The 14,282-nt window shown below is 49.4% G+C and overlaps 1 protein-coding gene across 1 annotated transcript in view; it reads right to left on the minus strand.

The window, feature by feature from the left end:
* The window catches only part of LOC149360660 (uncharacterized), a 72,101-nt gene extending 69,022 nt beyond the window's left edge, over positions 1–3,079 (minus strand). Inside the window, exon 1 of the mRNA XM_089572449.1 lies at positions 2,861–3,079. Within this exon, the coding sequence (XP_089428575.1) occupies positions 2,861–3,020 (160 nt within the window). The 5' untranslated portion in view covers positions 3,021–3,079. The remainder of the gene's footprint in view (positions 1–2,860) is intronic.
* Positions 3,080–14,282: the final 11,203 nt, after the last annotated feature.

Consider the following 14,282-nt stretch of genomic DNA (forward strand, 5'->3'; position numbering starts at 1 on the left):
ACTGGCACTCTGCAGAGTTTCTTGTCATCTTGAGGAACTTTTCTCGAAGGCTTCTCAAGCGCTTTATGGGCGAGGCTGTCCGCCATGTTGTTGTCTATGACACCAATATGCAAGGGCACCCATTAGAAGAGCATAGAAAAGCCTCTGCAGTTCACATTAGGCAACAAACGTAGAGAGCTAAGACACAAACCATCAGTAGGGAACCCACGCTCTAACTTTTGAAGGGCAGGTTTTTAATCCGCAAGGATAACAACAGGTTGATCCGTACAAGACCCTAGCTTCTTGAGAGCCGCCTGAATAACAACGCTTTCGGCCCTTGAAGAGGACACTTCAGTAAAGCGAACAGGCCAGGAACACTTTAAAGAGGAAATGCGAAAAGCAGCAGCGGCACTAGCTGCTGTGACCTTGTCCACAGAGCCATCAGTAAAAATTTGAAGATGAGCATATTCGGGCTCAATGTGTTCCAATACAAGCGAGCGTGTTCCCGCCAAAGGAGAACTCCGCTTAGCGCCAAGATGAGGAATTGTCAACCAAAAGTCGAGACTCGCAAATGACCAGGGTGGTTCCAACCTCTTGCTCCTACGTCGAACGTCAAGGCCCAGCGATACACGATCCAAAGGCACTAAGTGCCATCAACACTCGAGACTCAGATCTCTTTCGAAGGCACTGTGGAAAGGCTCGCCCGGCTACTCTCTTTTTTTGGGCCGGCCAAGTTACACTAATAACCTTTGTGAAGCGACGAGGCTAAGAGGTTTCGATAGAGACCCATAAAAAACTGCATTGATAGGAGCAGACTGTGGGACCCCAAGAGCTCTCCTGAGGCCCTTTATGCACAAAACTTCACGACGTTCAAGCTGTGATACCGATGTGGAAATTAAAAGGAGCTGATACTTTATGCGACTCGTCACCAGTGATCTGTGAAGCCTGATCATTGAAGAAGGGTGATTCTTCCATTGCTCACTTGCGATTCTACGGAGCACACTGAAACGCGAAGATAATGATGCCACACTCGAGTCCACAGCCCGCCGCCACTGTAGACGGTGATCAATAATAACGCCAAAAAGCGCATGTGAGTGTATTGACGAATGCAAGAGTTATCGAGGCCTATCTTCAGCCACGCATAACGTTTTCTTACACATGGAAACAGGACAGAGCCAGATTTTTTCCACTGAGAGAGACAATCCATCAACTTGAAGGTAATTTTGAACTGAAAGCACGGCCTGTCGAGCTATCAGAGCTATCCGCTTGTGTTGGTATCCGGTAAACCAAAGGCAAATGTCGTCTGCACATATCGACATAAGGACATGCCTGCAGTTTTCTTGTAGATCAGCGGGAAGACCAGCCATTACAATATTAAAGAGCATTGGGGAAAGAACACTTTCCTGATCAACCCCTTCCTCTGTTGGTATTACTACCACTGGGTTTCTCATCGTTATTTTCTTCCTCTGACTCACCACCCTGAGGTCGTCGTTGGCCACATCCGCCATATCGGCCACTTCCTCACCGGAGTCAACGATAGTAAAGACTTCGCCACTAAGCGATGAGGACCCACTGGACTGGTGGTCGTCTTCGAAGTACGGCAGCTGGGCACCTTGCGAAGCCATGGCCGCTTCCGCCACTCTGGCCTCCTTCGGTTGACGCTGTCCCATTAGAGACGGCGGCGCCCGAGCAGCCGTGCCCTTCCCATAAGGGCAGTACCACGGGGAAGATGCAGCCTTAAGGATGTAAATACCTTACGGAAATAGACAAGACCTAACCAAATAACGGAGCTGAGTTGTTGTTGTTCCTGTTCTTGTTGCCTTGGAGGCACGCACATACCCACGACGGGTGATTGGCCAGGGTTCAGTGAGGAGAGCCAAAAGAAGGTAAACTGGGGCCAAGCTAATGGTTTAACTTTGATTTCCAAGCTAATCATGAAACGTTGGGTAAAAATTCAGAGAAATTGAAGATGGAATCAGCAGACCAAGCAGCGTCTTCGTCCTCGCCGTCCTCCCTTGATTTGTCGCTCACAACGCCGACATCGGATTTTCTGGACAACGGTGCTTTTAAGGCTACCGCATCAAAATCAGCATGCTGTAATTTTCACTTTATGTTTAGAATTGCACTTTTTTCCTGACTAATGCACTCTTATTGGCCCTCTCCCACTGTACTGTCATCAATATGAAGTAGCATTTTTAGTTAATGGATGAAATGCTGACCTGAGCCCCCGTGCTAAGACTCTTATAAGCCCAAAACTTGATTACGCGTCCTCAGCATGGGATCCTGCTACTGTCACCCTAATCCATTACTTCAACTTGTTCAGAATAGTTCCACTAGCTTCATCCTTTCTGTTTACAACCGAACAGCCAACGTATCAAATATGAAATGCATCGTTGATCTATAGTATTTAGCATCTGGCCCTGAAATTTCTCGCTTAGCATTATTTCATAAACTTTTCCACCATCCCTTACTGCCTACCGAATTGATTCTTGAACCGCTCTATCACTCTCATCATATTGATCACATTCACAGAGTTGGTCTTGGTTGTTGCAACTCAAACTTTTTTTCAGTCATGTCTTACATCTCGCGAATGGATCCACCCTCCTGCTGAAATTGTGTGTATCAGTAATAACGAACTGTTTATAAATTCTTTAGCTAACATTGTATGATTAGGAGAAATTTCTTTTTATAACATTTAAATGCATTTGTTATTCATTGTTTAACCTTTAAACCACACCCTTCTGTAATGCCTCTGTCCCTGACGGTAAATACGTTAATAAATAAATATTGCAGCTTCTCCTTCACTCCGTGCTCAGTCTAAGCGTGCTCAGTGCTCAATCTAAGCGTGAACTGTGAACCCGAAGTGGACGCCTGTACTTACGTTCCACGTAACGGAATCCGTTGCCCCAGAGAAGTGGCTTTTGTTGAGCGCAGGCTTCCTTGATGGACCGCTGAGCCTGTTTGGCTTTAGGAGCCGCAAAGCAAAAGGTTACACTAAACGCCATCGTTGCAGCCACTAATAAATAGCCAGCTAGCGTCATTCTAAGCGGCTGCGTACTCCTGTCTTCAATACAGGTTACCTTGAAGTCGGCAGAAAAAGGGGATACTTAGAGCAAGCCGCACTGCCTGTTCACTTCAGCACAGACGCGGGAGACCTGTCTGCACCTCACAGGCCTGATGTGTGTAGTGACGCGTCGGCGCCTGTCTGCGAAAGGGCACAAGTTGCGCCGGTGAAGTGATCACGACCGAATTGCGTGCGATGCAGCCCAGGGAAATTTGGTACAAAATCGCGACGCGTCCGTTCTGCAACAGGTGAACAATCGTTGCGGGAGCCCGAAGGAACCCGTACTCTCGCGTGCACTCGAGCCGAAACGGGCGGCAGTCGTGCTTGTTCAAACTCCGACACGCCTTCTGCACGTGCCCGCATATATTAAGCATAGAAGGCTCTTAGCTCACAATATCGGCGACTTCAATACCCTGAAATTACAGCGGCCATAAAGCCGAAATTTCTATCATACATGTGGTCGCCTCAATTCAGCACCTTTCTAAAACTGTGGTGACGGCGAGCCAGAAGTGACGGCCCGAATATTTATCAGAATGATGTAGTCGTATAGGCGAAAATAATTTAGCTAACGCTCCGAGGTGGATTCGAACACCTCCCATAACAGAGCGGCCTGGCGCCTTACGGCATCTTGCAATAGGTTAACCGAAGCGTCGCTCTGTATTCACGAAGGAATGCAAAATCCGAAGATGTGTGAAGAAAACCGAATCGACGATACAACAGAAGACTCGTTCCGGGCTGCGTGAACTATGAGGGTTCGTAATTACATAGATAAAGACGCGAGTAGTAATTCTCATTTTGGGTGGGAAAACAGCGCGAAGGGACGGAATACAAAGATGAAGGAAACCACAAGGACGAGCGCTTGGTAGATAAGCGGATCGACGAGCAGATGGTAGATAAAGAGGTCTCGTTTCTTGACAACACGTGGTGTGTTTTTTTTTAGTTCTTTCGTTCTTTTTTTGTTTCGGGCTGTGTCGTGTTTTTTCGGTTAGTCACGGCGTTCTGAAATCGAGTTGTAAGACTTTTAATATTGACTCATGACGTAGTTCTTCTTAGACTGTTCTTCTCGGGGCATGTGCGCGGGCGACGTCAGGTCATGTGACTTTTTTAACTATAAATGTCTGTTTTCTTCTGAATAAAAAATAGTTGTGAGTAAAAAAACAGCGCTCGTCCTGTGTGGTTTCTTTCATCTTTGTCTTCCGTATCTTCTCGCTGTTTTTCCACCCAAAATGAACGTATACCAACTCGCCCAACTTTCCATTCTACTACAGTATTAATGCTTGCTGAATATATCGTGCACGCGCAGTTGATTCCCACACCAGGTAGCGAGCGCATACTCAAGCTGACTAGAGCGGTGAGACACGATGGGAGGGGGGGGGGGGGGAAGAAATGTGATATCCCATTAGAGAAATTTGCATTCCAGCCATAGTTAGCCAAAAGGGTACGTATGCAAGGATAATCATTAATAGCCCTAAATTAGCCAATACCTACTGCATAACAAAATGACAGCTTATTGAGCTGAAATGTGAATTGTAATCACTGTTGTGTAATCACTGTTGAATTGTGTGTTGTCACTGTTTGTATTTAAAAAGGTTTCTGCAGCAAAACGGTCTAGGTACCCCCTTTTGCTAAACGTTACCAAGTAACGGAGTCTGCTGCTGAGCCGTACTGTAAAGCCCCTAGGGAACTTTTATCAAACCTATAGGTCTGGAAAGGTGAGGGCAAGGGTTCCTCTTACCTTCCACAGATTTGAGCTTAAGGGCTGCCAAAAGTGCCTTGCTACGTGGCTATGAAGCAAAACCCTTTGATCGGTTACTTTTTGCAACGGCGTACCGTGCAAGTTAAACTACATTGGTGCTTAGAGGGAAGCTGAAAGGCTCTTTTGAGAATTCGACGTGACTCATGGGTTCGTTTGTGTGATGCTTGTAGATTAAGCATACCACTTTGATTTACGCTAGCATTTATAATGATTAAGTAATTGCCAATAAAAGTCGCAAGAATCCTCAAGCTTTTTTTCACACCATTAAAAGAGGGGGCAGAAACTACATACTGACGTCATTGTTTGCAACGTTTCAGATTTTCGCAGCCTTCGCTGACATTCGGCAACGCGTCGTCTGACGCCGCCAAGGAACTCTTCGCGACATTTGCTTTCGGTGACGTTAGTTTTTTTTCCCCCGGGAAAACGTGTTTGCTTTGGAAATGTACCACTGCTGATGACATCATCATCAGGCTCCGTAACCGCCGCTGTCTGCTGGGGAGAAGTTTGAATGCCGCCGAAGCTTTATTCAGCGATTGTGTCATCATTTTAAACACTGGCATGAAAACGTCGTCTAATTCTTGACCTGCAGTGTTCATATATTCGGCCTCTTAACGCTCGCCGAAGTTTAAAACATCTTCACCTATCCCTTAATGCGAGCAATAGATTTATAATTTCCTGGTTTATGGTCACTGTGTGCAAGATGCGGGCACCTCCGTAAGAAGCTTTTGTGTGATTGACTTCTGCCAATGGATGAGCACGACCTAGCGAACTAACGACAGAAGAAGGTCACATGGGTTCATCAGCAGTATTCATCATGTTTGGCCATGAACAGTAATTGATTATGCACAAACTAAACTTTGCAAATTTCACGTACGAACCTTTTTTGGCTCTTCGGCACACATCGCATTTCCTGCTGCGTATAAAGTAATTATCGGAACTTATGCATCCCGCTTCATACTATGATCAGCACCAGTTTGCATGGAGTCAGGTGGTAACATTGCATACAGTTTGAAACTAGGCAGAAAGCAGGAATACAGTGCAGCCTTAAATGCCAACTGCAAACCAACAACTGCCTTTTGTGGCATGTCCTGCACAAATTTGTATTCAAATTCAATTCATTTATTTCTGCCGGTTCTAGCGCTTTAACTCCGTTAATCATGGAATAATGTGCAGCAGCACTTCGTTTTTACACGGTTCTGCTTGTCTCTCAATGATTAAACATTGGCGTCACAGTTTTACAGTCACGTTGATACCAAAGTCTGTAGCACACAGCGCGAAAACCCGAACGGGTTTTCCACAAACGCACGCGCGAAGATTTTCCTCGGTGCAGAATTTTCAGCCACACGTTCTGCCGGTTTTCGCTTTCGGTGAGACGCCATCGCATCTAGTCACCACTGTCGTTCTTCATCGGTTTCTTGCTGACGTCTTCTCCGCACATACTGCCTGTGTGCTTCCAATTCTTTCTGCCTCTTTGCCGCGTTATTGTCCTCCGTTGATTCCCGCTGCCGCTGCCGTACTGGACGTTGTTAATGTCGTCGGACACGACAGTATTCTTCTAAAGAGAACCGAGACTGCCCCGAGTAAGCTTCTATGCTCACCCAAGAAGCAGAGCCACGGCAGAATGTGTTCAAGGACGCCTAACTGTTATCGTTGTTTCCTGAGTGACATAGCACATACCCAGGATGGGGGATAGGCCAGGGTTTAGTGAGGTGAGTCAAAAGAAGAGGGTAAACTGGTGCCAAGCTAATGGTTTTGCTTTGGGTAATAAATCAAAATAATTAAAGTGGAAATCAAAATCAACATCAATAAAAAACTGTAGAGAAGATCAGAGATTTGTATGGATGAAAATTACTGAGCGATCTTTTAAATGCGAAGCGAGGCGAGATTCTTCTCCTTCGGTTGCTTTGGGATATTCGAGGCGTTCTACTCCACCTCCGGCGCGGCAGCGGCCGCGAAAGAGACTGTGACTTCCCCTGTGGGGCAAGCGCTCTCTGATTGGCTTTTTGGTCGGCGTTCCTTCTATTGACTTCATTGGCTCTGATTGCGTCATATTTTAACGTACATGCATAGCACGCAAACTACTATATGATGAAATGAATAAATCAAAATTATTAACTACGCTCGTGTTCAGGAGAGAAGGAACATTGAACTGCAAACGTTCTCTACCTGAATTCATATGAGGTATGGAAACCGTCCAAGTTTTCGCCTGCCTTGTCGTGTAAAGTCGCGTAGTGTAGTGTAAGCTGGACGCTAAAGCGATATTTTTTCAAATTATGGATTTTTGCTGCACCAGTTTTCACAAAGAGATCTGCGCTTGGTGAGCCTGCGAAGGGATTGTGAACGTGACGAAATAACTTTTTCTGCAAAATACAGATACGTCGAAGACAACTAAACCGGGGTTGTGCCCCACACTAAGTTGCCATAATTTAAATATCAGTAAAAGAGGGAGTTGTGAAGGAGTAATTTTATTGACCTTGGAAAACGTATCTGAACCGACTTACTTTCCTAGTTAATTGAGCGAGTTTTGTTGTGATATGATCCACGTGACTTTCTCAAGATATACTGGAAGAAATAACTATTCCTTTGAATTTAAATTGTTGGACAAAGTGTAACGCCATGAGTTTAATTTAATGTCGAAATCTCCAGGGGGTTGGAAAGTGATTTGTTTTTAGACCAGAATTTGACAGCTTGTGTTTTCTTGTCATTTACACGCATACATTCGGATTCAAATAATTTTTGTAGCACAGCCATGTTGTCATTAGCTTTCTGAAGAAAAAGACCAATATGATTTCCAGAGAAAACGATGCTTGTATGACTAGCATAGTACTAGCAATAAATTTATTGCTTAATAATCAGCATAGGTAATAAATTTAGTGGTGGAAATAACGTTCAAAATATCATTTAACGTAAGCGCAAGAATGAAATTTTGTCAATCGCCCTAGTATCGCACACTGTGCTGTAAAGTGCACACTGACATTATTATGCCACTGGGCTTTATGGGTTATTGACTACGATGTCAATTTTTCTTGTATCAGTTGTGTAATTCTGCTGGTTTTAGCGGCTCATAAGTACTGGTTTCAGTTCACCAATGTTGCCTGCCAGGAAGATGTTACGAATCCCCAGTGTTTCAGATCCCAATATAGGCGGAAATGACTGCATGACCTCCATTGAGGCAACGAAGACAAACTATTCGTGGTACTGACGTTCGACACTGGCCCTATGGGACCAAGAATTTGGTTTGGTTTGGTTTATGTTGTTTAACGACCCAAAGCGACTGAGGCTATGAGAGACGCCGTAGTGAAGGGCTCCGGAAATTTCGACCACCTGGGGTTCTTTAACGTCCACTGATATCGTACAGTACACGGGCCTCTAGAATTTCTCCTCCAAAGAAATTCCAGCCGCCGCGGCCGGGATCGAACTCGCGTCTTTTGGGACAGCAGCCGAGCACCATAGCCACTGAGCCACCGCGGCGGCCAAGAATTTCCCTTGACGCCCAACCACATGGAGCCTATTGCTAACCGAAACTTCCAGTCAGAGAGAACCGTCAGTTACCTGCTCCCAAAATAAAGAAGTGCTGTTTATAACGCATTTGGAAGGCTATAAGCTCGTTTCAGGTTTTTATGAAACGCATGGAGCGTGACATTAAGAACGTGCCAATTACTAGGACTACATTCTGTCTGCTAAACAATATATAAAACATTACAACGACTCTAAATAAGAGAACAACACAAATGAAGTAGAGAGTCAAGACACAATATACGAGAAACCATTGAGATTGAGGTGGTTGTAAGCTACTGATGGGGTTAGCCGTGCGGATTCTGCCAGCAACAGCTCCACTGTAGCGACACCTAATTGTGAAATAAGGCCCATAAATCAGGCATATACTATGGGGGTTATTCTTGTAGTAACGCTCAAAGGGCTAGAAGCAGTTGTCGCTCTCTAGCACCAGCGTGCCAGCCCTAGCAGTCAGAGCTGTGACCCCCAACCCGCGGTGCGGTGAGTCGCAACCACGGCGGATTCGGGCCAGAGGGGACAAACACGAGTATGCTACTCGGAGGAGCGTTTATTGCTCCCGAGCAATACAGTGCAGCAGCAACAATACAACCGCCGTAACGAGGGCGAGTGTTCCGCTCGCGTACGGGGGTGAAAAACACAAAGGGCAGAACGCACGCAAAAATGTGGGGGAAGAAGGTTCCGCTCACCTCGCGTGGTTCCTCGCTCACGGCCCGCGGCGGTCAAGTCACACACGGTGGCCGGGCGATAAGGGCAGCGGTCTCCGTGGCAGATCTCTGATCCGTGCGTGTGCACGGCTCCCGCCAGAAGACGAGCGAGCCTCGGGAGAATCGCGTCTCCTCCCGGGCTGTGGAGAGGAGGTCTCTCCGTTGTAAGAGGGGAAAGAGGGAAAGTCCTCCGCGGCGGGGAGCGAAAGGAAGCGGGGGTGGCGAGAGTGCCCTCCCTCGCAAAACCTCCCGAACGGCGCGCGCATAGCATCGCGTGATAATTACGCGCGGCCGTTACAATGGGGCAGGGGATTCATGTGTATCCCCACATCCCCCCCTCCTTAAAACTGCCCTACGGCCGAGAAGTGACCGCGTTCACACAAAGGGTGTACCGAGTGGGGCCGGCGGAACGCCGTTTAACTTTAAAACCAATTAAGAAAAGATTCAGCTCACAGCCAGCAGTGCCGTCGTCGAAGGCCGTGGACGCCAGGGCAGGAAGGCAGTGTAGACGACCGCCATGGACGACCGTGGAGCTCAGGGTTGAAGGGGGTCGATGACCGCAGTTCCCGCGAGTCGGCCAGGGCAGCTTTGCCGGGACGCGCGGGCGGCAGGCAGGCTCAGGGCAATTACGCACCGTGTCGTCCCGTTGCACAGCGTACAGCAGGCCCCCACTCAGCTGGAAGAACCGCTTGCTCTTGGCTCGCCCTCTTTTCCTCTCGTTGGGGGGGTGACAAAGGCGCGCAGACCCATTTTCTCTCTGCCGCAGAGGACTTGCGAGGCGGGCCCAGCGGGGCACCAAGCTTTTCTTGCGGGCGAAGCCGCTGCCGCGGAGACAGGGGGACTCCAAGACGGCCTCTCCGCTGCAGTTTTCGCCATGGTAGACACAGGCCCCGGTTTCTCCGAATTCTCGTTCGCTCGTCCCGCGGCCGACCGGAAGCTGTTCTTCTTCTGCGCAACTTGGTGGCGACAGCGGGCTCTTAACTCCGGAATGCGGCCGCCTTCCAAACGGCCTGGCTCTCGGTGTTCGAAGAAGCAACGGTCGTTGCGGCGTCCGCTGGCTCTCCTCCGGGCACGCTGTGAAGGCTGGCCTGCGGCTGCAAGGCTGTCTTTTCTTTCTAGTTACTTTCCAGATTTACACTTTCTTTTTTTTTTAGCTAGTCTAACCCCTCTCGGTCTTTTCCGACGAGAAAGCGTGTGCTTGCTCCGGAAGCCGTGGTGCGAAATATGGAAGGGGTGTTCCGTCCATATTAAGCAGGAGAAATTACTCCCTGCGCGTTGGTCAGAGTTGTTTCTGCCGTGGGCGCAAGTTGTAACGAGGCGCCGGGCTCTGTTGTCGAGCCTTGCCTCTCGGTGCGGCTGCCTGCTGGCGGGGGAGGGTGTTCTCCACAGGCCACTCGTTCCCTTTGGCACACGTCGCACGAGCGGGCGTAGCGTATCGCATCCCGCTTCATGCCAGGCCAGGTAGCGAGGCGGCACAACTTGAGGTAAGTCTTAGGGCCACTCGCATGCCCAGCGATGCACGTGTCATGAAAGTAGCGTAAAAGTGCTCCTCTCAACGTGCGTGGAATCACCACCTTGAAGGACTCGTGTGTATCCTTCTCGGAGGGGATATATCTCAGCAGGATGCCATCGGAGTCGAGCAGATAGGAATCCATCGCGCTCACAGCATTACCAGCTGTGTTCGAGCGCCCCGCACGGACAACAATACCAGTTGCCTCCATGTGCGCCGCGGCCGCGCCGCCCGGCTCCCTGAGCCCGTCGAACACTTTTCGACAAAATGGATCCTCCCGCTGTGCCTCCAATAGCTCCATTCTGCTGAAAACGTTCACCACGGAACTGACGCCTTCCAAGTGGTTCACGCTTTCGCCCTAGGAAGGCGGGGTGTCCCTTCTCTCGGGGCGTTGTGTGAGCTGCGCGGCAGTCGCGCTGCTCTGGCTGTCGGGCGCGGCGGAGTGGGCAGTGTTGTTACTTCCCAAGCCGTCAACGGGCGCGCGCGAAAGTGCGTCCGCCACCACGTTGTTCTTGCCCCTCCTGTAGCGCACGGTAAAGTCGTAACGCTGGAGGAGTAGCGCCCATCGCGCTAGGCGTCCGGACGGCTCGCCTATGCGTCTCAGCCAAGTGAGTGCCGTGACCAGGATGTTGCTGCTGAGAAGCCATATTGGACAACCACAGCAGGGACTGGATGTCAATCCCGCTCGCCGCCATGGCTAGTCTGTATGTCGGCAGTCGGTCACACAGACACTCGGTTTGTCACACCTCTGGCCCCACGTTGGGCGCCAAGAATATGGGGTCTTATTCTTGTAGTAACGCTCAAAGGGCTAGAAGCAGTTGTCGCTCTCTAGCACCAGCGTGCCAGCCCTAGCAGTCAGAGCTGTGACCCCCAACCCGCGGTGCGGTGAGTCGCAACCACGGCGGGTTCGGGCCAGAGGGGACAAACACGAGTATGCTACTCGGATGAGCGTTTATTGCTCCCGAGCAATACAGTGCAGCAGCAACAATACAACCGCCGTAACGAGGGCGAGTGTTCCGCTCGCGTACGGGGGTGAAAAACACAAAGGGCAGAACGCACGCAAAAATGTGGGGGAAGAAGGTTCCGCTCACCTCGCGTGGTTCCTCGCTCACGGCCCGCGGCGGTCAAGTCACACACGGTGGCCGGGCGATAAGGGCAGCGGTCTCCGTGGCAGATCTCTGATCCGTGCGTGTGCACGGCTCCCGCCAGAAGACGAGCGAGCCTCGGGAGAATCGCGTCTCCTCCCGGGCTGTGGAGAGGAGGTCTCTCCGTTGTAAGAGGGGAAAGAGGGAAAGTCCTCCGCGGCGGGGAGCGAAAGGAAGCGGGGGTGGCGAGAGTGCCCTCCCTCGCAAAACCTCCCGAACGGCGCGCGCATAGCATCGCGTGATAATTACGCGCGGCCGTTACAATGGGGCAGGGGATTCATGTGTATCCCCACAATACCTAAGACCTGACTGAGCCACATTGCTCTAAATCCAATCACCCATAACAGTCAATAGTCAACTCCTGCTGTCACTGTTCTCTACTTGAACTTTGCAGTCGAAGAAGAGAGGGTCTCGAGTCCAAATCCGAGTCCTGGAGAAACTTTCAAAGAAGGCGTGAAGCCTCCTTTCTACACGACTGTTTTCCGCGCGGGTAGACAGTGTTCTGAAGGAAACTGTGAAGAACTCCTGTATTCTTGAGGGAAGCGAACAACACACACCTTTCCACGTCGTACACTGGACGGCACATAAGGTAATGTTCTATATGACCGCACACTCCCCGTGTGAAACACAGCGGAGACGGTGCCAGATCTGTCTTATACATTCACGCAGGGGTACGAGCAGAGCCCGTGCGAATGCGATGTAGTAATGTGGCCAGGGACCTTTCCAGTCCTTTGGTCGCACATGGCTTGGTGGGTGAACTCCACAGGTTACTCTGACCGTTTCTCTGAAGAGTCTCTTGGCACCTTGAAGGACTTTTCTTCATAGATTACCTGACAGCGCTCTATGGGAAAGACTGCCGCCACTTCATTGCCTATGACACATGCATGTGAAAGATAGCCATTGGAATTGTATAGAGCAGCCCCTGCTATGCAGATTATGCACCGCGCGTAAAGAGCTAAGAGACAAGGCATCAGTAGGGAACCGGGGCTCTAACCTTTGAAGGGAAGACTTCCGTCAGGACTACAACAGGTTCAGCCGGACAAGACCTTAGCTTCCGTAAAGCCACCTCAATAGCAACGCTTTCGGCCGTTGTGGAGGACACAACTTCTGTAAATCATACAGACTAAGCAGTATTCAAAGACCTTATCCATAGAACCATCAGTGAAAATTTGAAGATGGCGGGCATACTCTGTTTCTTAATGTTCCAGTACGAGCGAACGCGTTGCTGCCAAAGGGGAACTGCGCTTAGCGCGTGTGTTAGGAATATAGACTGCACAGTCGAGGCTCGCAGGGTGGTTTCAACCGCTTCCTTTATCTTCGAAAATCAAGGCCTATGGAACTAATAGCCTTAAGTGCCAAGTAGGCTCGAGACTCAGATCTCTTTCGGAGCCGCTGCAGAAGAGCTCGGCCAACTACCGTCTCTCCGAGGCAGTTAAGTTGCATTAGTAACCGTTGGATAAGGCTAAGAGGTTTCGATAGTGACTCATGAAGAGCTGCATTCTTCGCTGCCATCTGCGGAACTCCAAGGTATCTTTGGACCCTTCGTGAGCAAAATTTCGAGACGGCCAAACTTTGATACCGAGGGGGAAATTAGCTGCAGTAGGCAGATTATGTGACTAATCACGAGGTATTCGTGAAGTCTGACTATTGAAGAAGGGTGATTCCCCAGTGCTCGCTTACGATTTTACGGATCACATTTAGACACGAATACAGAGACGAGACTATCGAGTTCATAGCTCGTCGGCACTGAAGACGGAAGTCAATAATGACGTCCAAAGAGCGCATGTGACTCAACTGACGAATGCAAGAGTGACCAAGGTCTGTCTTCAATCGCGCATAACATTTTCCTATGCCTGGAAACAGGACAAAGCCGGAATTTTCCAATGATAGAGACAATTCCACACCTTGAAGGTGATCTTGTACCGAAAGTAAGGCCTGTCGAGCTATCAAGGCTAATCGCTTGTGTTAGTAACCGCTAAACCAGAGAGAACTGTCCTCTGCATATATGGACTTACGCACATTCCTGCAATATTTGTGCACTGAATGGGGAGACCAGCCACTAAATGTTAAAAGCCTTTGGGGAAATTACACTTCCCTGAGGCGCACCTCACGATAGAGCCCTTTCGGTGCTTATGGTACTCTCTAACCGCACTCGATTTGCACGATCACAGACAAAGGAGTGAATGAACCAATGCAGACGGCTCTGTAGGCCTATGTCTTCCAAACTATTCAGTAGTGAGCTCTGAAGGACACCACCATAAGCTTTTGCGACGTCAAGAAAAACTGCTAGTGTGGAAAAGCCGAAAGCACTCCGATGTTCAAATTGGCTTATAAAGTCCAAGACAATATACCTTGCGCACTTGAACCTCGGCGGAAACCACTCATACATGTTGCTAGTGCATTGCTGTCCTCGGGCCACCACGATCACCGTTCACTTCCCAGCTTCTCCATCAGCTTAGCGTCGCAGGATGTCAGCGACACAGGACGGTACGAAGCCAGGTCCGCCATCTCTTGCAGCCAAGCGAGCACATAAAGAGGCCCGTTGCGACCCGCAGAGCCTGTTCGTGTGCCGTAGAATGGCAGAATTCAGCCGACCGAAGGCAGCCTT

The sequence above is a fragment of the Amblyomma mixtum genome, chromosome 2 (assembly GCF_055824585.1).
Source record: "Amblyomma mixtum isolate Tamu chromosome 2, ASM5582458v1, whole genome shotgun sequence".
In the NCBI taxonomy this organism is placed as follows: Eukaryota; Metazoa; Arthropoda; class Arachnida; order Ixodida; family Ixodidae; genus Amblyomma; species Amblyomma mixtum.